This window comes from Oncorhynchus tshawytscha, linkage group LG33 (genome assembly GCF_018296145.1).
Source record: "Oncorhynchus tshawytscha isolate Ot180627B linkage group LG33, Otsh_v2.0, whole genome shotgun sequence".
In the NCBI taxonomy this organism is placed as follows: Eukaryota; Metazoa; Chordata; class Actinopteri; order Salmoniformes; family Salmonidae; genus Oncorhynchus; species Oncorhynchus tshawytscha.
Genome location: NC_056461.1, coordinates 8,027,040 through 8,050,796, shown reverse-complemented (window position 1 = coordinate 8,050,796; position 23,757 = coordinate 8,027,040). Strand labels below are relative to the sequence as shown.

General features: G+C 43.2%; 1 protein-coding gene across 1 annotated transcript in view; it reads right to left on the bottom strand.

The window, feature by feature from the left end:
* LOC112231489 (GDNF family receptor alpha-2) overlaps window positions 1-23,757 on the bottom strand; it is a 78,167-nt gene that overhangs the window by 8,953 nt on the left and 45,457 nt on the right. The window contains exons 4-5 of the mRNA XM_042311629.1: window positions 13,809-14,002; window positions 13,471-13,658 (exon numbers count right to left, since the gene is read on the bottom strand). Of these exons, the coding sequence (XP_042167563.1) occupies window positions 13,471-13,658; window positions 13,809-14,002 (382 nt within the window). The remainder of the gene's footprint in view (window positions 1-13,470; window positions 13,659-13,808; window positions 14,003-23,757) is intronic.

Sequence of the window (23,757 nt, the reverse complement as noted above, 5' to 3'; positions counted from 1 at the left end):
AATACAAAAGAATGCTCTCTCTTCCATGCGCTTGGAAACACTACAGACAAAATGGGAGCCACCTAGAAAAACTAAAATTTCAGGCTCATTTTTCAAAAAACCAGCATGAAACTCTTTCTAAAGACTGTTGACATCTAGAGGAAGCCCTAGGAACTGCAATCTGGGAGGATTTTGCCTTATAATAAAAGTGACAGCCATTGAAAACAGTGGTAGGCTGAAAAATAGTTTTTTGGGATGGTTTGTCCTCGGGGTTTTGCCTGCCATATCAGTTCTGTTATAATCACATACATAATTTTAACAGTTTTAGAAACTTTAGAGTGGTTTCTATCCAAATCTACCAATTATATGCATATCCTAGCTTGTGGGCCTGAGTAACAGGCAGTCTACTTTGGGCACGCTTTTCATCCGGACGTGAAAAGACTGCCCCCTACCCAAGCTAAACTAAAAGCACACAAATTATATTATTTTTCTTGTCTATATTGAATACATAATTTAAACATTTACAGTGTAGGTTGGAAAAAGTATGTGAACACCTAGGCTAATGACTTCTCCAAAAGCTATAAAAAACACTCACAAAATTTGAGTTGGCTATTCACAAGAAGCATTTTCTGATGTGAACCATGTCTTGCACAAAAGAGATCTCAGAAGACCTATGATTAAGAATTGTTGACTTGCATAAACCTGGAAAAGGTTACAAAAGTATCTCTAAAAGCCTTGATGTTCATCAGTCCATGGTAAGACAAATTGTCTTTAAATGGAGAAAGTTCAGCACTGTTGCTACTCTCCCTAGGAGGGGCAGTCTTGCAAAGATGACTGCAAGAGCACAGTGCAAAATGCTCAATGAGGTTAAGAAAAATCTAAGAAAAAAACTAAAGACTTACAGAAATCTCTGGAACATGCTAACATCTCTGTTGACAAGTCTATGATACGTACAACACTAAACAAGAATGGTGTTCATGGGAGGACATCACGGAAGAAGCCACTGCTGTCCAAAAAAAAAACATTGCTGCACGTCTGAAGTTTGCAAAAGTGCACATGGATGTTCCACAGTGCAACTGCAAAATATTCTGTGGACAGATGAACCTACTGTTGAGTTGTTTGGAAGGAACACACAACACTATGTGTGGAGAAAAAAAGGCAGAGCTCTTCAGTAAGGCCATTCCTTTCCCCCAGATTGCTCAGTTTGGGCGTCTAGGTAGAGTCATTGGTGGTTCCAAACTTCTTATATTTAAGAATGATGGAGGCCACTGTGTTCTTGGGGACCTTCAATGAGCAGACATTTCTTGGTACACTTCCCCAGATCTTTGCCTCGACACAAAGCTCTACGGTCAAATTCCTTTGACCTCATGGCTTGGTTTGTGCTCTGACATGCACTGTTAACTGTGGGACCTTATAGAGACAGGGATGTAACCTTTCCAAATCATGTCCAATCTTGATTGGACCACAGGTGGACTCCAATGAAGTTGTAGAAACATCTTGTCACGGATCCCCCCGGTACTGCTGCTCATTCCGTTCACCAGCTCCGGAGGTCTAAGTCACCGGCCTTCTAGGCGTCACTGAACTGGATTCATTACCATCAACCCCGGACTATCTTCTCTCATTTCGCACACTTGGTTCCCATTCCCCCTAATTAGTATGTGTATCTATGTGCCCTCTGTTCTGCATTGTCCTTGTCGATTATTGTCCCATGTCTATTGGTATTGTGAGTACCTGTGCTCTGTTGTATCGGCTTTCGTGCTACGGGTTGTTGTGCACCTGTTATTATGGGTCTCGTCCCATGTTTACACCTCACTCTTTTGTTTGGGTTACATCCCTGTGTTATATATACACACGTGTTTGTTTTGGGCTTCGTCCCCGTCGTTTTCATGACGCACTTTAGTTTGGGTGGAGAAATAAAAACCCAATTACGTATTCCAGCGCCTGTCTGATATCATTATACAGCGTGCACCCACCCGTAGCACGCGTTCCAGCAGGTATATCTCACTTGTTACCCCCAAAGCCAATTCCTACTTTGCCCGCCTCTCCTTCCAGTTCTCTGCTGCCAATGACTGGAATGAACTACAAAAATCTCTGAAACTGGAAACACTTATCTCCCCCTACTAGCTACTCCGTGTGTAACTCTGTGTTGTTATATGTGTCGAACTGCTTTGCTTTATCTTGGCCAGGTCGCAGTTGTAAATGAGAACTTGTTCTCAACTTGCCTACCTGTTTAAATAAAGGTTAAATAAAAAATAAATAAAAGTGAGACATCTTGTCACGGTCATCATATGGAGGAGACCAAGGCACAGCGTGATATGAATACATACTTCTTTAAATGAAAGAGAGAACACTGAACAAACTTTACAAAACAACAAAATGAACCGTGAAGCTAATATGGCTAGTGCAGACAGGCAACTAAACATAGAATAACAACCCACAAAATACCCAAGGACTATGGCTACCTAAATATGGTCCCCAATCAGAGACAACGATAAACAGCTGCCTCTGATTGAGAACCAATCTAGGCAACCATAGACATATAAACACCTAGACTAGAAAAATCTCTCGACATACAAAAAACCCTAGACAACACAAAAACTAAAACAAACCCCCTTGTCACACCCTGACCTAACCAAAATAATAAAGAAAACAAAGATAACTAAGGTCAGGGCAGGACACATCTCAAGAATGATCAATGGAAACAGAATGCAACGGAACTCAATTTCAAGTCTCATAGCAAAGGATCTGAATACCTTTGTAAATAAGGTATTTCTGTTTTTTTTATTTTTAATACATTTGTAAAAAAAAATCTAAAAACCTGTTTTCGCTTTGTCATTATCGGGGGTGTTGTGTGTAGATAGATGAGAAAACAATTATATTGAATCCATTTTAGAATAACGCTTTCACATAACACCATGTGGAAAAAAATCAAGTGGTCTGAATACTTTCCGAATGCACTTATATATGTCTCCCACTGTATAATGATATGAGACAGGCGCAGGAATACGTAATAGGGTTTTTATTTCTCCACACAAACTAAAGTGCGTCATGAAAACGACGGTGTGTATATATACACACAGTGGGGATAACCAGTTTTTGATACACTGCCGATTTTGCAGGTTTTCCTACTTACAAAGCATGTAGAGGTCTGTAATTTTTTATCATAGGTACACTTCAACTGTGAGAGACGGAATCTAAAACAAAAATCCAGAATATCACATTGTATGATTTTTAAGTAATTAATTTGCATTTTATTGCATGACATAAGTATTTGATACATCAGAAAAGCAGAACTTAATATTTGGTACAGAAACCTTTGTTTGCAATTACAGAGATCATACGTTTCCTGTAGTTCTTGACCAGGTTTGCACACACTGCAGCAGGGATTTTGGCCCACTCCTCCATACAGACCATCTCCAGATCCTTCAGGTTTCGGGGCTGTCGCTGGGCAATACGGACTTTCAGCTCCCTCCAAAGATTTTCTATTTGGTTCAGGTCTGGAGACTGGCTAGGCCACTCCAGGACCTTGAGATGCTTCTTACGGAGCCACTCCTTATAGTTGCCCTGGCTGTGTGTTTTGGGTCGTTGTCATGCTGTTTCCTTCATGCTTCATGGTTGGGATGGTGTTCTTGGGGTTGTACTCATCCTTCTTCTTCCTCCAAACACCGCGAGTGGAGTTTAGACCAAAAAGCTCTATTTTTGTCTCATCAGACCTCATGACCTTCTCCCATTCCTCCTCTGGATCATCCAGATGGTCATTGGCAAACTTCAGACAGGCCTGGACATGCGCTGGCTTGAGCAGGGGGACCTTACGTGAGCTGCAGGATTTTAATCCATGACGGCGTAGTGTGTTACTAATGGTTTTCTTTGAGACTGTGGTCCCAGCTCTCTTCAGGTCATTGATCAGGTTCTGCCGTGTAGTTCTGGGCTGATCCCTCACCTTCCTCATGATCATTGATGCCCCACGAGGTGAGATCTTGCATGGAGTCCCAGACCGAGGGTGATTGACCGTCATCTTGAACTTCTTCCATTTTCTAATAATTGCGCCAACAGTTGTTGCCTTCTCACCAAGCTGCTTGCCTATTGTCCTGTAGCCCATCCCAGTCTTGTGCAGGTCTACAATTTTACCCCTGATGTCCTTACACAGCTCTCTGGTCTGGGCCATTGTATAGATCCAAGATGGCGTAGCAGTCAGACGTCTTGTCGTGTCCCTTGTATATATCGTTTTTTTTACATATTGTTTTTCGCATATCTTTTAAAACATTTTGCTAAATCTCAACATCTAAATACTCTCCTGCAACCCGCCTCACCCAATGTAGCGTGGATCTGCTTTTTTTTCTTCCAAAGTATTTATATTTACTTCGGATCCGGAACCCCTCAACTGAAGCTAGCCAGCTAACTGCCAGCTATCAGCAAACCATTGCTAGCGGTCATCAGCTAACCGGTCATCAGCTAACCTTTAGCTCGGAAAGGTCTCGCCAGTTCGAACAACGTGACTCTAACCAGAGCATAACGGACCTATTATTTTTATCCCCGGATTCCCACCGCAAACGGAACATTTTCAGCTGGATCTTCACAACTAGCTAACTAGCTAACCGCAACCCTGGATGATTACTCCTGGCTAGCGTTTCCATCCACTTAGCTTGAAGCTAGCCTGGGCCAGAGCTCCTGTGTTACCACCGAAGCATACTCCTGGGCTACAATATCCGGACCCACGATCGGCCTATCGATGTCACCACATGAAGAGGCATAAACAGACTCACCCCATCGCGACATCCCCCAAAGGCTAACTTTCTAGCCCTTGCTATCTGCTTGCTTGCTAATTCGGCCTGCTAACTGCTAGCTTGTTTAGCCCCGGTCCGATTTGATTATACCTTCCGTTAACCTGCCTCACCCAATGTGATACGGAATCGCTGTTATTTTTAATTTTTAGAACACATTCAAGAACCTCCAGAAGCTAACCAGCTAACTAGCTACAAGCTATTTAGTCATTGTTAGCCATTGCTAGCGGCTTTTACCTTCTGCACAGCCAGCCATTTTTTAAAACCTGGATAATACTCGCCAGTCTAGCTTCCCTGCCCCATCCATCGCTGCCCCCTGGACACTGATCACTTGGCTACATAGCTGATGCATGCTGGACTGTCCATTAATCACGGTACTCCATTCTGCTTGTTTATGTTTTATCTGTCGGCCCCAGCCGAACTCAGGCTCTGTGTGTAGTTAATCCGACCCTCCCTGCCTAGTCAACGCCATTTTACCTGCTGTTGTTGTGCTAGTTGATTAGCTGTTGTTGTCTCACCTACTGTTTTAGCTAGCTCTCCCAGTTCAACACCTGTGATTACTGTATGCCTCACTGTATGTCTCTCTCAAATGTCAATATGCCTTGTATACTGTTGTTCAGGTTAGTTATCATTGTTTTAGTTTACAATGGAGCCCCTAGTTCCACTCTTCATACCCCTGATACCTCCTTTGTCCCACCTCCCACACATGCGGTGACCTCACCCATTACAACCAGCATGTCCAGAGATACAACCTCTCTCATCATCACCCAGTGCCTGGGCTTACCTCCGCTGTACCCGCACCCCACCATACCCCTGTCTGCGCATTATGCCCTAAATGTATTCTACCATGCCCAGAAATCTGCTCCTTTTATTCTCTGTCCCCAACGCTCTAGGCGACCAGTTTTGATAGCCTTTAGCCGCACCCTCATACTACTCCCCCTCCTCTGTTCCACGGGTGATGTGGAGGTAAACCCAGGCCCTGCATGTCCCCAGGCACCCTCATTGGTTGACTTCTGTGATCGAAAAAGCCTTGGTTTCATGCATGTCAACATCAGAAGCCTCCTCCCTAAGTTTGTTTTACTCACTGCTTTAGCACACTCTGCTAACCCTGATGTCCTTGCCGTGTCTGAATCCTGGCTCAGGAAGGCCACCAAAAATTCTGAGATTTCCATACCCAAATATAACATTTTCCGTCAAGATAGAACTGCCAAAGGGGGAGGAGTTGCAGTCTACTGCAGAGATAGCCTGCAAAGTAATGTCATACTTTCCAGGTCCATACCCAAACAGTTCGAACGACTAATTTTAAAAATGACTCTCTCCAGAAATAAGTCTCTCACTGTTGCCGCCTGCTACCGACCCCCCTCAGCTCCCAGCTGTGCCCTGGACACCATTTGTGAATTGATCGCCCCCCATCTAGCTTCAGAGTTTGTTCTGTTAGGTGACCTAAACTGGGATATGCTTAACACCCCGGCAGTCCTACAATCTAAGCTAGATGCCCTCAATCTCACACAAATCATCAAGGAACCCACCAGGTACAACCCTAAATCTGTAAACAAGGGCACCCTCATAGATGTCATCCTGACCAACTGGCCCTCCAAATACACCTCCGCAGGGCCATGATATCCTTCTCGTTCTTCAACCAGGATCTCAGCGATCACTGCCTCATTGCCTGTATCCGCTACGGAGCCGCAGTCAAATGACCACCCCTCATCACTGTCAAACGCTCCCTAAAACACTTCTGTGAGCAGGCCTTTCTAATCGACCTGGCCCGGGTATCCTGGAAGGACATTGACCTCATCCCGTCAGTTGAGGATGCCTGGTCATTCTTTAAAAGTAACTTCCTCACCATTTTAGATAAGCATGCTCTGTTCAAAAAATGCAGAACTAAGAACAGATATAGCCCTCGGTTCATTCTAGACCTGACTGCCCTCGACCAGCACAAAAACATCCTGTGGCGGACTGCAATAGCATCGAATAGTCCCCGCGATATGCAACTGTTCAGGGAAGTCAGGAACCAATACACGCAGTCAGTCAGGAAAGCTAAGGCCAGCTTCTTCAGGCAGAAATTTGCATCATGTAGCTCCAACTCCAAAAAGTTCTGGGACACTGTGAAGTCCATGGAGAACAAGAGCACCTCCTCCCAGCTGCCCACTGCACTGAGGCTAGGTAACACGGTCACCACCGATAAATCCATGATTATCCAAAACTTCAACAAGCATTTCTCAACGGCTGGCCATGCCTTCCGCCTGGCTACTCCAACCTCGGCCAACAGCTCTGCCCCCCCGCAGCTACTCGCCCAAGCCTCTCCAGGTTCTCCTTTACCCAAATCCAGATAGCAGATGTTCTGAAAGAGCTGCAAAACCTGGACACGTACAAATCAGCTGGGCTTGACAATCTGGACCCTCTATTTCTGAAACTATCCGCCGCCATTGTCGCAACCCCTATTACCAGCCTGTTCAACCTCTCTTTCATATCGTCTGAGATCCCCAAGGATTGAAAGCTGCCGCAGTCATCCCCCTCTTCAAAGGGGAGACACCCTGGACCCAAACTGTTACAGACCTATATCCATCCTGCCCTGCCTATCTAAGGTCTTCGAAAGCCAAGTCAACAAACAGGTCACTGACCATCTAGAATCCCACCGTACCTTCTCCGCTGTGCAATCTGGTTTCCGAGCCGGTCACGGGTGCACCTCAGCCACGCTCAAGGTACTAAACGATATCATAACCGCCATCGATAAAAGACAGTACTGTGCAGCCGTCTTCATCGACCTTGCCAAGGCTTTCGACTCTGTCAATCACCATATTCTTATTGGCAGACTCAGTAGCCTCGGTTTTTCTGATGACTGCCGTGCCTGGTTCACCAACTACTTTGCAGACAGAGTTCAGTGTGTCAAATCGGAGGGCATGCTGTCCGGTCCTCTGGCAGTCTCTATGGAGGTGCCACAGGGTTCAATTCTGGGGCCGACTCTTTTCTCTGTATATATCAATGAAGTTGCTCTTGCTGCGGGCGATTCCCTGATCCACTTCTACGCAGACGACACCATTCTATATACTTCCAGCCCGTCCTTGGACACTGTGCTATCTGACCTCCAAACGAGCTTCAATGCCATACAACACTCCTTCCGTGGCCTCCAACTGCTCTTAAACGCTAGTAAAACCAAATGCATGCTTTTCAACCATTCGCTGCCTGCACCCGCACGCCTGACTAGCATCACCACCTTGGATGGTTCCGACCTTGAATATGTGGACATCTATAAGTACCTAGGTGTCTGGCTAGACTGTAAACTCTCCTTCCAGACTCATATCAAACATCTCCAATCGAAAATCAAATCTAGAGTCGGCTTTCTATTCCGCAACAAAGCCTCCTTCACTCACGCTGCCAAACTTACCCTAGTAAAACTGACTATCCTACCGATCCTCAACTTCGGCGATGTCATCTACAAAATAGCTTCCAACACTATACTCAGCAAACTGGATGCAGTTTATCACCATCCGTTTTGTCACTAAAGCACCTTATACCACCCACCACTGCGACCTGTATGCTCTAGTCGGCTGGCCCTCGCTACATATTCGTCGCCAGACCCACTGGCTCCAGGTCATCTACAAGTCCATGCTAGGTAAAGCTCCGCCTTATCTCAGTTCACTGGTCACGATGGCAACACCCACCCGCAGCACGCGCTCCAGCAGGTGTATCTCACTGATCATCCCTAAAGCCAACACCTCATTTGGCCGCCTTTCGTTCCAGTTCTCTGCTGCCTGTGACTGGAACGAATTGCAAAAATCGCTGAAGTTGGAGACTTTTATCTCCCTCACCAACTTCAAACATCTGCTATCTGAGCAGCTAACCGATCGCTGCAGCTGTACATAGTCTATCGGTAAATAGCCCACCCATTTTTACCTACCTCATCCCCATACTGTTTTTATTTATTTACTATTCTGCTCTTTTGCACACCAATATCTCTACATGTACATGACCATCTGATCATTTATCACTCCAGTGTTAATCTGCAAAATTGTAATTATTTGCCTACCTCCTCATGCCTTTTGCACACAATGTATATAGACTCTGTTTTTTTTCTACTGTGTTATTGACTTGTTAATTGTTTACTCCATGTGTAACTCTGTGTTGTCTGTTCACACTGCTATGCTTTATCTTGGCCAGGTCGCAGTTGCAAATGAGAACTTGTTCTCAACTAGCCTACCTGGTTAAATAAAGGTGAAATAAAAAATAAAAATACAAAAATTGTGGAGAGGTTGGAGTCTGTTTGATTGAGTGTGTGGACAGGTGTCTTTTATACAGGTAACGAGTTCAAACAGGTGCGGTTAATACAGGTAATGAGTGGAGAACAGGGGGCTTCTTAAAGAAAAACTAACAGGTCTGTGAGAGCCGGAATTCTTACTGGTTGGTAGGTGTTCAAATACGTATGTCATGCAATAAAATTCTAATTAATTACTTAAAAATCATACAATGTGATTTTCTGGATTTTTGTTTTAGATTTCGTCCCCTCACAGTTGAGGTGTACCTATGACAAAAATTACAGACCTCCACATGCTTTGTAAGTTGGAAAACCTGCAAAATCGGCAGTGTACTTGTTCTCCCCACTGTATATAAATTGTTATATAGTCTTCAACAATTTTCCATCCTACAAATGTGGAATAAGCAAAGGCTTTGATTTCTGGTCAAATGGGATCTTAGAAAATACCTAGCAGAAAAAGTCTTAAAAGGTTTTAGAAATACATAAAAAACAATAGTCTTGAAGTAAAGACGACCGCCAAATAGTATCAACATGTGTATTTAGTTTTGCAGAAATGATTGGCCTTCTGTAAATGTAAGAAAAATATTGCCTAGTGTTGTCATTCTGTTACCAAAAACCCACATATCTTTAAGATATTTTCAAATGTCCCTCTCTTATTAGGAGGGAGGATTAGTTATAGTGTTTTCATTAATAACAATTTGGATGATTATTTATTAATAAGCGATTAAAACATGTACCTACTTTTTACCAAATTGCATGTGTGTGTATGACTGACAGGTCTGAATGCTGTGCTGTTGACGTTCTCATAGAGGTCAGTCATTCCTTGGGAGTGTGTGCTTATGCCTGTGTGTGTGTTTTGGTGTCTATGTCGGTATGAGTTTAGGTGTCTTAGGATGGATGAGCAATGCTTCACAGGAACCTTTGAAGTTGACACTCACACTGACTTCTGTGCCCTTTGTTTGGGGGAGCTGTGATGGTGGATGTGGTGTCTGACTCATTGACAAAGATCAAAGTGTGTGCATGCTTGTGTACATTTGTGTGTGTATTTTTATGTGTGCGTGTAAATTCATATTCGATAAGAGAACTGTGTTGAAAGACAAGACAGACTCACTGTCTGACAGCTAACTGCTATGCTGTATTCTAGTATCCAAGCTAACAGCCTAGGCTAGCCAAAGTAGTGCACATGCTTATCATATAAGGACATAGATTCTCTGTCCACTCCTCTCTCCCGACCGCTCTTTCAACTCTCTCTCCACTCTCACTCTATCCCTCTCTTTTTTCTCTCTTCCCAGTGCTCTTCTCTCTCTCTCTCTCCCTCTGACCCTGACTTGTCAGTTACAGTGAAGCAGATTCACAGTTATCCCGTGGGAAACACCTTATTATAATATGTACATTAGCAGAAGGAAAACACACACAAACCAAACACAGTGAAATTATAATAATATGGAAATGTATAACTGACACTGCTGACCTTAAATATAATTGGTCAGAAATAACCTACACTCCCATTTTAACAACACCTACTGTATATTTATGAGAGGAGAGGAGACAGGAACGGATCTATGGGGCAGGTGCTTCCCTACCCATTTTATTTTATTTTGTGGGGGGGCATCTATCTATCAGAGTCAGCGCTAACAAATGTTGGCATCAGCTAGAGTGTTGTCTGGGAAAAACACGGGGGTGTGCAGAAAATATTGCATGCTAAATTGAATCGCATTTGGTTGTGGTGTGTGTCAGTCATTTTGAAATCAAGTGACAACATCACAGAGATGCTTGAATCTCCTTGCACGTATGGCACAGACGTGAGACTCAAGGCCACAGGCTTATTGAAAACAGTGACAGAGCAGAGGTTTAAGTTCATTGCTAACAATAATTCACAATATGCTGGGGCTCCTCGACCCTCCTAATAAGTTACTGCAGTCTGAAGCAACTGATCTCCACACCGGTGTCAAACTTGTCCACAGTACTTATGGGTGCGTTGATAAACTGCGATATGATGCTGAATTCTAAAAGATTTCGGGTGAATGCCAGGAGGTCATGAGCACACCAGCTCCAAGCAAACTATGGAGACTCATCAGTAAATCTCTGCAAGAGTACTGAAAGCATAGTGGGTCAGCATGGTGATGGATATGAGAAGTGATCAACTGTTTTCAGCATTTTGGATGCCGTGCTGGGGAAATGTCATCACGATTTAGCAAACCAAATAGTCGACTGGTGGAGCCTGTCTGCCATGGATCCTGAGCCCAAACATTTTGATGTGAACAAGGTCAAGCCTTTGTTGGATCTAACCAAAACTGAACTAGTGGAAGCTGAGTTTAATGTGTCTTGCGAAGAGAAATCGCAACCACACCCAGCTACAACAAGGACCCCACTCAGTGTTCTCCAAAATGACAGCGGGCCTTTGTCAGCAATGCCGCCTGTGCTGTAGGCACTGAAACTTGGATTAACATTTGGGGCAGCTTCAGCACTGTGCAAAACTTCCTTCTCCACCCTGAAGTACATCTTTCCTTCCACGGTTCAACACAGCATAGAGGAGGCTGCAACTCTTCTAAATGGTAAAACCGTTTGTTTTCCCTCATGTAAGACAACTGGTTGTTGGTCCATTTAAAAAAAAAGTAATATATAGTTTAGGCGTTTGCTTTTTACTTTAATGCATATTTTAGATTTAATTGAGTCTTAATGTAATTTCTTGCTTTTGCGGGTCTAATTGCTATTGTTAGATAGACAGATTTGCGTTATTTGCTGAGAAAATGGCCAATGTAGCCTATTGGTTGTGCTCGGAGATGACCCCTGACCTGGTGCTCCTCTTGGTTGGTGCATCTAACGTTATCCTTTCATCACACTGACTGGTGAAAAATGCTAAATCAAACTGTCGTGAGTTTATGACAAATCACGCCAGGAACAAGAACAAAAAACTAGAACATATTTTCATTGCTTTCATAAGTAAATCTGTTTAAGTTGCCTTCTGTCCATTGTCCTGGGGTGGCAGGTAGCCTGGCCGTTAGAGAGGCGAGCCAGCAATCAGAGGGTTACCAGTTCATATCCCGGTTCCGACAGGAGAAATCTGTCTGCAAGTGAACAGCTCCTGGGCTCCCAGTGTGACAGCTCCCCGTACCTCTCCAAAAAAACAGCTGTATGTGTGTCTTTTGGAGGAGTTGGGTTTAAAAGCGGAAGTCAAATTCTGGTTGGACCTTGTGTGCAATTGACCAATGAAGTGATCTTAATCGATGGCTACGGTGTGTGTCGTGCTTCTCTTCAACATTGCATGCTTTCTTGTGTGCAAAATGAGAGTTGTGTATATGGCTGCATTTCAGAAGGGCCAACATTTTTGACATTTTGTATGTCGCAGTAGTACAGGACGAACCGCTCACTCTGTTATCAATTTCATTACACATAGTAGTTATGTGATAGGCTACTTTAAAAGTGATGTCAATATTATGAAAACGACACAGCCTACTTTGTCACCGCTCCTTGCTATTCTGCTCTAGTGTGTGTGCGTCCGTGTGTGTTGCTCTCGGGAATGGCCATTTACTGTTATTCGCGGCAGATTCTAATTGGCTTCTGCCATGTAGGACATTTCACATCAGCTATGAATATAGAACACGGACGTAGTTTGATTTAGTTTGCTTTTCTGAAACTCTCCCACAGAAAAATGATGTGTAGGCCTACGGCAACTACAGCTGCATTTCGGATACACTTGTATGTCACAATGGATGTCTTTGTGTTATTATATAAAACGACAGTTGTTGGCTACTTTTCAGATACATTTTTGCATATTTGAAAAGTAGTAGGACCAATCTACCTCGTTTTAATAGGGCTCTAAAGCCCCCCCTCCCCACCCCGGTGCATCTGTGAGTGTGTATTTGGTTATAATCAGGGGTTTTGTTCTGACTAAATCTTCTCTTTAATTAATTGTCATTACATATTTACAATATTTGCATAGCTAATGAGAACATGGCTGCCTGCTCCAATCAGCGTCCAACTCAGAGGCCCCAAGTTATAGCCGCAGTTACCATCCTCTACCTCTCTCTTAATCTCTCCACCTCTCTCTCTCTTCTCTTCCCCTCGCTCCTCTTCTTACGCTCTCCTCTGCCCCCTCACTCTTTCTTTTTACCCTTCTTTTTCTTTCTCTCTCCATCTCTGTCTTTCTTTCTCTCACTCTCTAAAATGCCCTGAAAGCCTTTCAGTACACACAAACACCAAACCACCCAAACAGCCCGCACAAACTGCTGGGATATTTGGGACATTATGTTGGAGGAAGAGAGAAAATCTAATTCATGAGGCAGCCAAAAGATTCTGATCCCAGTGCTCAATGTGTGTCTGGTTGTGTGTGTGTGTGTTCATGCATGCGTGTGTTGATGAGTGTACACACTTGAGTGTGTGTTTGGAAGTGTGTTTGTGCATGCATGTGTAGATGCGTGTGTACACTTGAGTGTGCGTGAGCGTGTAGCCTACCTGCAGAGTGCGTCGGAGCGGCAGTTGCGCCGTAGCTCTAGACAAGAGGGTCTGTGTTTCTCCTGGTGGGAGCAGGCAGGTACGATGGTCTGTCTACGTCTCTCTGCACAGGCCTGGTCAGGACATGAGCAGAACAAAAGGGGGTAACTCAGCTCCCACGACACACGCTCAAAAAACTGACGCAGCGCCTGGGGACACACAGGACAAATTGCAATCATTATAGTCATCTTCATCATCAACATCATCATCATCATCCACCATGTGATGGGTCTCTCGTTAGAAGTAGTGTATTACTAGGGAATAGGATCATTTCAGACTTGAGTCCAACCACCACCCACCTTGTGACATCGTTTGCGGCTGCAAGGCTCCTGGTTGGCCTGTGAGGGCTGAGGAGGCTTGTTGCAGATAGCGATGTAATTGGAGCGTTGTCTCTTGCAGGTTTCGTTGAGGTTACATGCCTTGGCTGCGTCAAGGCATGGGTTACACGGTTTTCCTGGCTCTGAGCATGGGTTGGCCTTGGACAGAGAGGAGTCTGGGAGAGGGGTGGGGTTGAGAGAGAGAGAGAGAGAGAGAGTACACTGTGAGTACACAGTGGCAGAATACCTGACCACTGTGACTGACCCAAAAAGAAGGAAAGCTTTGACTTTGTTCAGACTCAGTGAGCATAGCCTTGCTATTGAGAGAGGCCACCGTAGGCAGACCTGGCTCTTGAGAGAGTGTGCTATGTGCACACTACCCACAAAATGAGGTGGAAACTGAGCTGCACTTCCTATCCTCCTGTCTAATGTATGACCATATTAGAGACACACATTTCCCTCAAATTACACAGACCCACAAGGAATTTGAAAAAAAATAAAATGTTGATAAACTCCCATTTCTATTAGCTGAAATACCACAGTGTGCCATCACAGCAGCAAGATGTGTGACCTGTTACCACAAGAAATGGGCAACCAGTGAAGAACAAACACCATTGTTAATACTACCCATATATATATATATATATATATATATATATATATATATATATATATATATATATATAAACACTATATATACCGTAGCCATAATATGACATTTGAAACGTATGGAAATTGTGAGTTTTCTGTTTACTGTTAATTTTTGTATAATTTATTTCACTTTTGTTTATTATCTACTTCACTTGCTTTGGCAATGTAAACACGTTTACCATGACAATAAAGCCCCTTGAATTGAATTGAGAGGCAGCGAGAGAGATGGAGAGAAGGAGAGAAAGCTAGAGAGGAAAAGGCTAATATGAGTACTAAAAGTTAATAACAGACACAATCTGTGTCTGACCCCAGTGCTCGTCTTGTTACACATCACCAATAATAGACTAATGCAGGGATCACCAGCTAGATTCAGCTGAAGGCCAATTTTTTTTCTGGAGCAGATGGTCGGGGGGACGGAAATTAATTACAAATCATTTGTAGACTCTCAATTGACCACAAGAAGCCCAAACAGAAATAATGTTTGACTGAAACATGATAATTTCAAACCTTACTTACATTTGAATACAATCACGTGTCTCTCTATTATGCGTGGGAATACTTGAGAATAGATTTCTTAAATTGAAATCACTCTGATTTCTGAGCTGATTTCCTGGTGTTTTTACAGTCTATGTCCAACAATGAAATTCTACACAAAAAATGATATATGTATGTCTTTGATCAGAAAACTTGGGGGGACAAATAAAACCACCTGGGGGCCAAATTCGGCACGCGGGCTGGTCTAATGTGACTGTGGCCAAATATAAACTCAGGATAATATCTGTTTAAGCAGAAGCACACACACACAGACACACACACACACACACACACAGACACACACAGACACACACACACACACACACACAGACACACACACACACACACACACACACACACACACACACACACACACACACACACACACACACACACACACACACACACACAAACAACACACACACAATTTAAAGAAACAATACTGTCAGTGGGAAGGAGAAACTGTTATGTAAAGTTCAAGCCCTTATTCTCATTATCGGTGACACGGTTTGTTGTAGTGGGAACACATTCTAAATCAGCATTTTTATTTCATACTCCACATCTTATATTAGACTTCTAATAGAGCACTATTGGTCCCCGTAGGGCAACTCTGACACACACACCTCCCCCTCCTTGTAGTGTATTGATCGTGTCAAATGAGCTGAGCTCAGGGTGATTGAAGTAGACAAGCCTTAATGACTGGAGAATAACGACTTCATTACAGCTTCACCTTCCAGCTGCACAGAATTACTGATGTGTGCACTCATGTCTGTATTATTTTCCGGTATGTGCGGTGTGTGTGTGTGTTGCTCTCGGAATGGGCATTTACTCTTATCGCGGCAGATTCAAATTGCCTAATGACAATGTAGGACATTTCACATAAGTGTTTGGTTGTGTGTGAACTAGCTCTCAAGGTCTCACGTCAGAATTAGAAGTTCATCCATGTTTCTGAAAATTCACATTTCTAAGTTGTTCCAAATGTCAAATTCTGAAGTGTTTAAGGTTAAGTTTAGGCATCAATTGTTCTACCTATTAAACTCAATTACAGCCAGGATGGATTAGTCTCACTCGGGCCTTGGGGAATTTTGGGGAACGCTGTGCTATATATCTCTATATCTCTCTGGCTGTGTGTTCCTTCCAATTATGTATTTTATAAACCCTGGATTGCTGATGCTATGTGTTGGCCAGTGAGAGGCTTTGAAGCCACCGGTCGGCCATATTGGCCCTCCCCAGACGGATCCTTCCTCCATAGGAATGAATGGAATTCTACAGCATTTAAATTAAATGTTTCAAGGACAAAATGATATGTATTTTGTTGTTGTAGTGAAGACAGTAACATTATATCTGTCACGTTCTGACCTTAGTTCTTGTGTGTTTTCCTTGTTTTAGTGTTGGTCAAGATGTGAGCCGGGTGGGCATACTATGTTTTGTGTCTAGTTTGTCTATTTCTATGTTTGGCCTGATATGGTTCTCAGTCAGAGGCAGGTGTTAGTCATTGTCTCTGATTGGGAACCATATTTAGGTAGCCTGTTTTGTGTTGGGTTTTGTGGGATGTTGTTTCCTGTCTTTGTGTTTGCTGCACCAGATAGGACTGTTTTGGTTTTGCCACGTTTTGTATTTTGTTCATGTTAAGTTTCTCTTATTAAAGAACCATGAACTTTAACCACGCTGCATTTTGGTCCTCCTCTCCTTCCCAGGAAGAAGGCCGTTACAATATCATTCCAAAAATGATACTTTAAGGATTTAAAAATATATATTTTCATTTTTTCTTTATGTTTATATCACATAATATAATTAAAACATACGCATTTGTTTGTCTGCAATATAATACATCTGGCAAAAATAAATGTAGATGTTAATAGATGCATTTCTATAGCTTAAAAAGTATGTCTTACAATGGTGGACGAATGCTAAGATGGAGGGATCATCAACTAGAATCAGCCGCGGGCCAATATTTTCTCGAGCAGTTGATTTGTAGACCACCTCTGATTCTCTCTATCCCTATCTCTCTTTCTGTCTCTCTCCCCTCTCCCTCTCCACCTACGCCTCCTATCCAGACATGGATTGGCGTCAAATACTGACTTGTATCATGGGTTAACTGGCTGGTGTGCGTGCGTGCGCGCGCGAGGGCTTTGATTGCAATCTAAACCGTGTCTTCTTGTTAAAGAGTCTCAAGCCCATAGCCCAAGGCCCTGTCTATCTCTTAATCTCATGTCCATCCTCCTCTCCTCTCCTTCCTGTGCTAAAGTATTCAGGGGGAAAAGTGAGGGATCCCAGGAGAGGGAGCCATAGAGATGGAGAGAGAGCGAGAGAGAGAGAGAGCAATATCCAGAGTGAGTGCATGGGCCAATTACAGTGTTGCCCTGGGTCAGCTGTTATCTCTCTCACACAGCCTTTACGGGCATCTACACACAAAGCCCTTGCCCCCAGACACACACGCACACACATTCAGATCTGTACACACGCAATGCACACACACACACACACACACATTCAGATCTGTACACACACTTTTACACATAGTGTCTTACACGTATGTTTTATTAAAGTGCTGCAGTTGGACAGCCTCTCAACTACACCCCCCCTCCCCACTAGACAAGGTCAGAGAGAAGGGGGAGTGGGGGACGAGAAGAGGGAGTGGGGGACGAGAAGGGGGAGTGGGGGACGAGAAGAGGGAGTGGGGGACGAGAAGAGGGAGTGTGGGATGAGAAGAGGGAGTGGGGGACGAGAAGAGGGAGTGGGGGACGAGAAGGGGGAGTGGGGGACGAGAAGAGGGAGTGTGGGATGAGAAGAGGGAGTGGGGGACGAGAAGAGGCGGAGAGAGGAAGATGGGAAACTGGCAAAGTGAGGAGCGGAAAAGGAAAGGAGAAGGAATTTGACAAGGAGGGGAAGAGAGGAAAGATTAAGAGAGACACCTGGGAGCAGCATAGACACAGCTGGCTAGCCTAACCAAAGCCACACACACACACACAACGACAGACGTAAAACACACACGCACATGCACACAGATATCTGTAGAATTAGATAGATGGAAAGAATATGGTAGAAAAAGATATGGAGATGTATATGTGAAGCTAGACAGTACTGAGCAGAGCGAACTGTACAGCAGTGGAGTCTGCTGAGGGGAGGATGGCTCATAATGATGGCTGGAATGGAGTAAAAGGAATAGTATCAAACACATCAAACATGTGGTTTCCATGCGGTTGATGCCATTCCATTGACTCCATTCCAGCCATTATTATGATCTGTCCTCCCCTCAGCAGCCTCCACTGCTGTACAGACAGAGCTATGATGTGTCAGATGAAAGAGGAACCTTGTTAGAACCAGAGACTGATAAAACAGAACCGAACATGGAATGTATTCAAACCCCCTCACTTAGATAATGATCAATGTCTAGAGTCCCCTGTGCTCAGACGTACTGCAGGGAACACACACAAAAGATTTCATGTGCATGTAGCAGGTTTCACAATGCACAAACACACACACACACATGCAATTACACACTCGAGCATGCAATCATGCACGTATGCACAGCCAGGTTGTGAAATTCAATGTCCATCCAGGTACCAAGGACATCGGGACATTACTTAAAAACCAGCCCCTTTGGGCAACGCTGAGCGCTATTACCGTACCATTAACTAGGCTTGCAGTTTGCTAGGGATTTTTTTATATTTTTTTATTTAACCTTTACTTAACTAGGCAAGTCAGTTAAGAACAAATTATTTTTTACAATGACGGCCTACCCCGGCCAAACCCGGACGACGCCTGGGCCAATAGTGCCCCGCACTATCCCAATCACGGCCGGATGTGATAGAGTCTAGATTCAAACCAGGGACTGTAGTGACGCCTCTTGCACCGAGATGCAGTGCCTCAGACTGCTGCGCCACTCTGGAGCCCAGTTGTGGATGGGGGTAGTGGATGGGAGTAAGCCGCAAGCTCCGGCTCTGGCTCAGAGGGCCGCAAATTCAATCCAAGTGTTAGGCACTGGTTTTTCGTTTTAAACCTCACCAAAACCTTAACTATTCGGAATGAATGCCTAAACTTAAACTGGAACTGGCAGGATTTTAGCAACATGACATCTGTTCATAGGAATAATATCACTTTTTTTTTTTTTTTTTTTTTTTTTTTTACATTTTCTGACAAGCGAGCACTAAGATATGGTCATTTTCCCATTTTTTTAAATTAATATAATGTTTGGGAATTAGGTATGCGAAGGCATTTGTGAAAATTAGATTTGGAAAGAGGCCGTGCGTTTGAAAGTGGCCGTGCGGTTGGACAATTAACTGCAGTAATGAAACCTAATAAAACATCTGTCTCGTTCAGCCAATCAGAGCTACTGTAGGCATTTATTTGCCACACAGGCCTGCCATCATTCACGTTTGAACTGGGCTGTGTGTTTACGGGCAGTTGCAACAGCGCGACTTGAGATCATTACAACGCATTCACCAAAACCCACAAAATACACCTGAATTCATTTCTGCAAATCTGTAAACACCACGGGAGTCATCTTACAGTACAGAACTTTACAGTCCTATTGATTAAACAACCATGAAAAGGTAGGCTCTCTCTCCATCAGCACAACAACAACAAAAAGATCAAGAACTAATGCTAGCCAGACAAAGATGAGCTAAAATTAACGAAGGAACATTAGATAAACCCTCTCAAATTTTTTCAATTAGCTGGCCGTCAAAATTGCACTGATAAACGATGGGGAATTGTGGCCTACTCGTCCCAACCAAGCACCCAAAGCTAACTAGCTAAAGTTGTCTAGCTTGCTAGTTAGCTACTTCCAGACACAAACGAGAGAACACCTCACTCTGACCATTTTACTCGCTCTAGCAGAGCTGGTTAGGCCGTTTACATGTTATCTAGGGCGTTCGAGACTAAGTGTTACTTTCTTCGCCTACATTTACTAACACCTTTTGGTCATATCAAATCAAATCAAATTTCATTTGTCACATGCGCCGAATGCAACAGGTGTAGACCTTACCATGAAATGCTGACTTACCACCCCTTAACCAACAATGCAATTCAGAAAATAGAGATAAGAAAATATTTACTAAATAAACTAAAGTAAAAAAATAAAAAGAAGTAACACAAAAAAATAACAATAATGAGGTTATATACAGGGGTTACCGGTACCGAGTCAATGTGCGGTGTCAGTGGGTGTTGCACGTTCATAAATTCATCAGTTATTCTGCGCTCTGGCACACTCAGACAAGAGTCCTCTGAAATCAGAGTAGATAGCCAGAGTGAATTTGTGAATGCTAGCGATATGCTAACTGGTTAACAGTCATTCAAGTTCTTACTAGCTGTGTTCATCCACCGAAAAACGACATGAGGGGAAAAAGTCACACACACGCTATGACTGACTTGTGATCATTGCCCATGCATAGTTACATTAGTTAGTTTTAGTCCAAAATATTGAGCCATTAAAACTGAAACAGTGCATCCCGAATAGAGGCAGCAAACAATGTACCAGGCCAATTGTGATTTGCAACCTGATAGCAATATTTTTGGAGTACCAAGAAATGTATTGGTGAATTATATTAATCATGCATTGAACTGCATCCATCTATTCTGCCAAGAATGCCTTAGTGTACATCATGGAACATTGACTCAAATATAACCTATTTTTAAAACCTCTTATAAAGATGGCTGTGTAGCATAAACTGGGAATTTGATATTATGATTGTGTGTTTGTTATCATATCTGCAATGTATTTAAATCGCTGTCAGTTCCACTTTAGCGAGTTGTTTCTGTTGTTACCGTAACTCTATACAAACTTAAGGGCCAAACTTTGAAGTTTTGAGAAACTTTGAAATTTGACGTTTGGAGAAACGTGGACAAAACCGTGAGATCTTGTTGTGTATACAAGCAAGCATGACAACAGCAAACTGCTCGCCTACATGACGCCATAAACGCTGTATGCCCTGGGACAGTTGAAACCGGGATTCATCCATGAAGAGCACACTTCTCCAGTGTGCCAGTGGCCATCAAAGGTGAGCATTTGCCCACTGAGGCAGGTTAGAACGCCAAACTGTAGTCAGGTCAAGACCCTAGTGAGGGCGACGAGCACTCAGATGAGCTTCCCTGAGACAGTTTCTGACAGTTTCTGACAGACAAATTCTTTGGATGTGCAAACACAGTTTCAAATGCTCACTAACACATTCCTGCACAACATTTGAGAGAAATAAGCTTTCTGGGATCTTTTATTTCAGCTTGTGAAACATGGAACCAACACTTTACATGTTGCATTTATATTTTTGTTCAGTGTATATCCCCTCTTCCTTCCTTCTTTTCTGGTTCCTTCTCACCCTCCTTCTCCTTCTTCTCCACTTTCCTTTCCCTTCTCTTTGCTCTCTTCGGCTATCTTCACCTCCTTATCTTGTCTGTTCTCCTCATCCATAATAATGATATGAGAGGTCTAAATTTATTTTACTAGGCATGTCAGTTAAGAATAAACTCTTATTTTCAATGACTGCCTAGGAACAGTGGGTTAACTGCCTGTTCAGGGGTAGAACGACAGATTTGTACCTTGTCAGCTCGGGGATTTGAACTTGCAACCTTCCGGTTACTAGTCCAACGCTCTAAACACTAGGCTACCCTGCCGCCCCGACACATGTCGCCCCGTACACCTTTATGTACTTCAAGAAATTCAGAGTTAACCCCATCAATCACGATGGCTGTAATAGTGTTATGCCCGTTATGCCTGTAATAATGATGTCCGTTAGGTCACCATGTGATTCAGTCACACCCATTTTTCAAGATGGCGGCAAGCATGTCTTTTTTTCTCTGATCAGTGTTTGTAGCTTGTTTCATATAACTGTGAACACTTTGGACAATAGTGCATACTGACTTTTAAGGATACATACAAAACAGGTCTGCTGAAACTTTTGAGGCCTACTTCGATTTACCTGGGCACCCTTCTCTGCACTGGGGCATTTTTTCTGAGCAGACACCTTCCTACTGCTATTTTCATCCTTCCACTTGACATTGTGCCTTGGGTGGTTTTGAATTTCTACCAAACAAACTCCACTTCGTTTAGTATACTTGGATTTACTTTTTTTTTTACTCTCCCACCACCCGGTATAGCGCTTGCTTCCCTCCCGGCTTCCACCACCCTGTACTGGAAACTACATACCCTCCAAGGTGCTTCTTTCTTGGCTAGTATACTGGTAACATGGCCTCCATTGAGTTGTTGTTTTGATGGGCCCCAGCATTTAATCACATTGAGTAAGTCACTGCTCTCTCCTTGCTGTTGTTAGGCTGGTGAGTTTGTGCCTTGGGTGTATTTATATGCTGGGTCCTAGTGCTGGCTGGGTTCTAGTCTGTCGTTGGGCTCTGGTTTGCTGCCTATAACTGTGGTGATCCTACAAACTGTGTGATTCCGTCTAACTAACTATCAATCTGTGTGGATTGACATTTAGCTGATTCCTCACCAACCTATTTTATTTGAGTGAATTTTAACAGACTTTTTGAAATACCTTCTAACACTCAACCCAAACCAGAGCCATCGTGGGTGACTGAAAGACGAATGAGGTCAGTTGCGGTAATGCACCTAATTTATGAAAGTTGCTAATCTCAATATAAAGTCAAGAAGAGAACACGCCTAGGAGGAGAGATAGCAAGAAATTATTTGGTTGACCGTTTTATGTGTGGATTAATTGTTGGAGTAGAGGACCTTGTGCATTTCAGGTAAAATAACAACTCAATGTTTATATTCCAGGACAAATTAGCTAGCAACAGCACACTAGCTAAATAGGACAAATTAGCTAGCAAGTGCAAGCTAACTAGCTAAAACGCCATAAATGTTTAATGCTTTTCGACCAGTCCCCAAATCAATGTAATTTGTTCAGAGTTTGTTTTGATATTTTAACCTGCGTTGTCTTGATCGCTTTTGGTGTGAGGGAACAAAATAAATTCATGCACGATGGCACACGCGAGGAGCCGGTTTGGGTTCCGTATAATCCTATTCACAATGATATTGGGCTCGGTGGAAACTTGCTGTATGATCAGAGAAATGATTGTCAAAGCTTTTCTTTTAGGTTATTTACAGAAAAATAAGTACTGGATGCTTGCTAGCAATAGACAACAGGAAATCCACAGGTGCTGACCAATTTGGATCCTGGTCTGCTTTAAGTGTGCAGCATCCATCATTGTCGGCTCAATAACCCACATTTGGTTATTTAACATTGTTATCAGGAAGTATTCCAAAAGTATGGAAATCGGCTCTTGTGCTGCCACTCCACAAGGGTTGGGATAGTAGTGATCTCAATAATTATCTTAATAGTGATCCATGTCTAGCTAGATCTCTTCAAACCTTGGTAAATGTACAACTTTACTCTTTTTATCTGAGAAATGCATTTTGAATGTAAACCAATCAGGGTTTAGGCCTGGGCATAACACTATTACAGCCATCGTGATTGATGGGGTTAACTCTGAATTTCTTGAAGTACATAAAAGGTGTACCCCGTGTCGATATTGGGACCTGTTTTCTTCACTATTTATATCAACACCATTAGTCAATTTACTAATAATATGCATATATTAGCAACTGGGACTGAGTAGCAGGCAGTTTACTCTGGGCACGCTTTTCATCCAAACGTGAAAATGCTGCCCACTATCCCAAACAGGTTAAGAATTGAAAGCTCACCTACAGTAGATGAGCTGGTTAAGGAGCTAAGATTTAAAGTTGTCTTTTTCTACAGAAACAGATCGTGCCTTTCTCTAAGCAGGTGGAAGC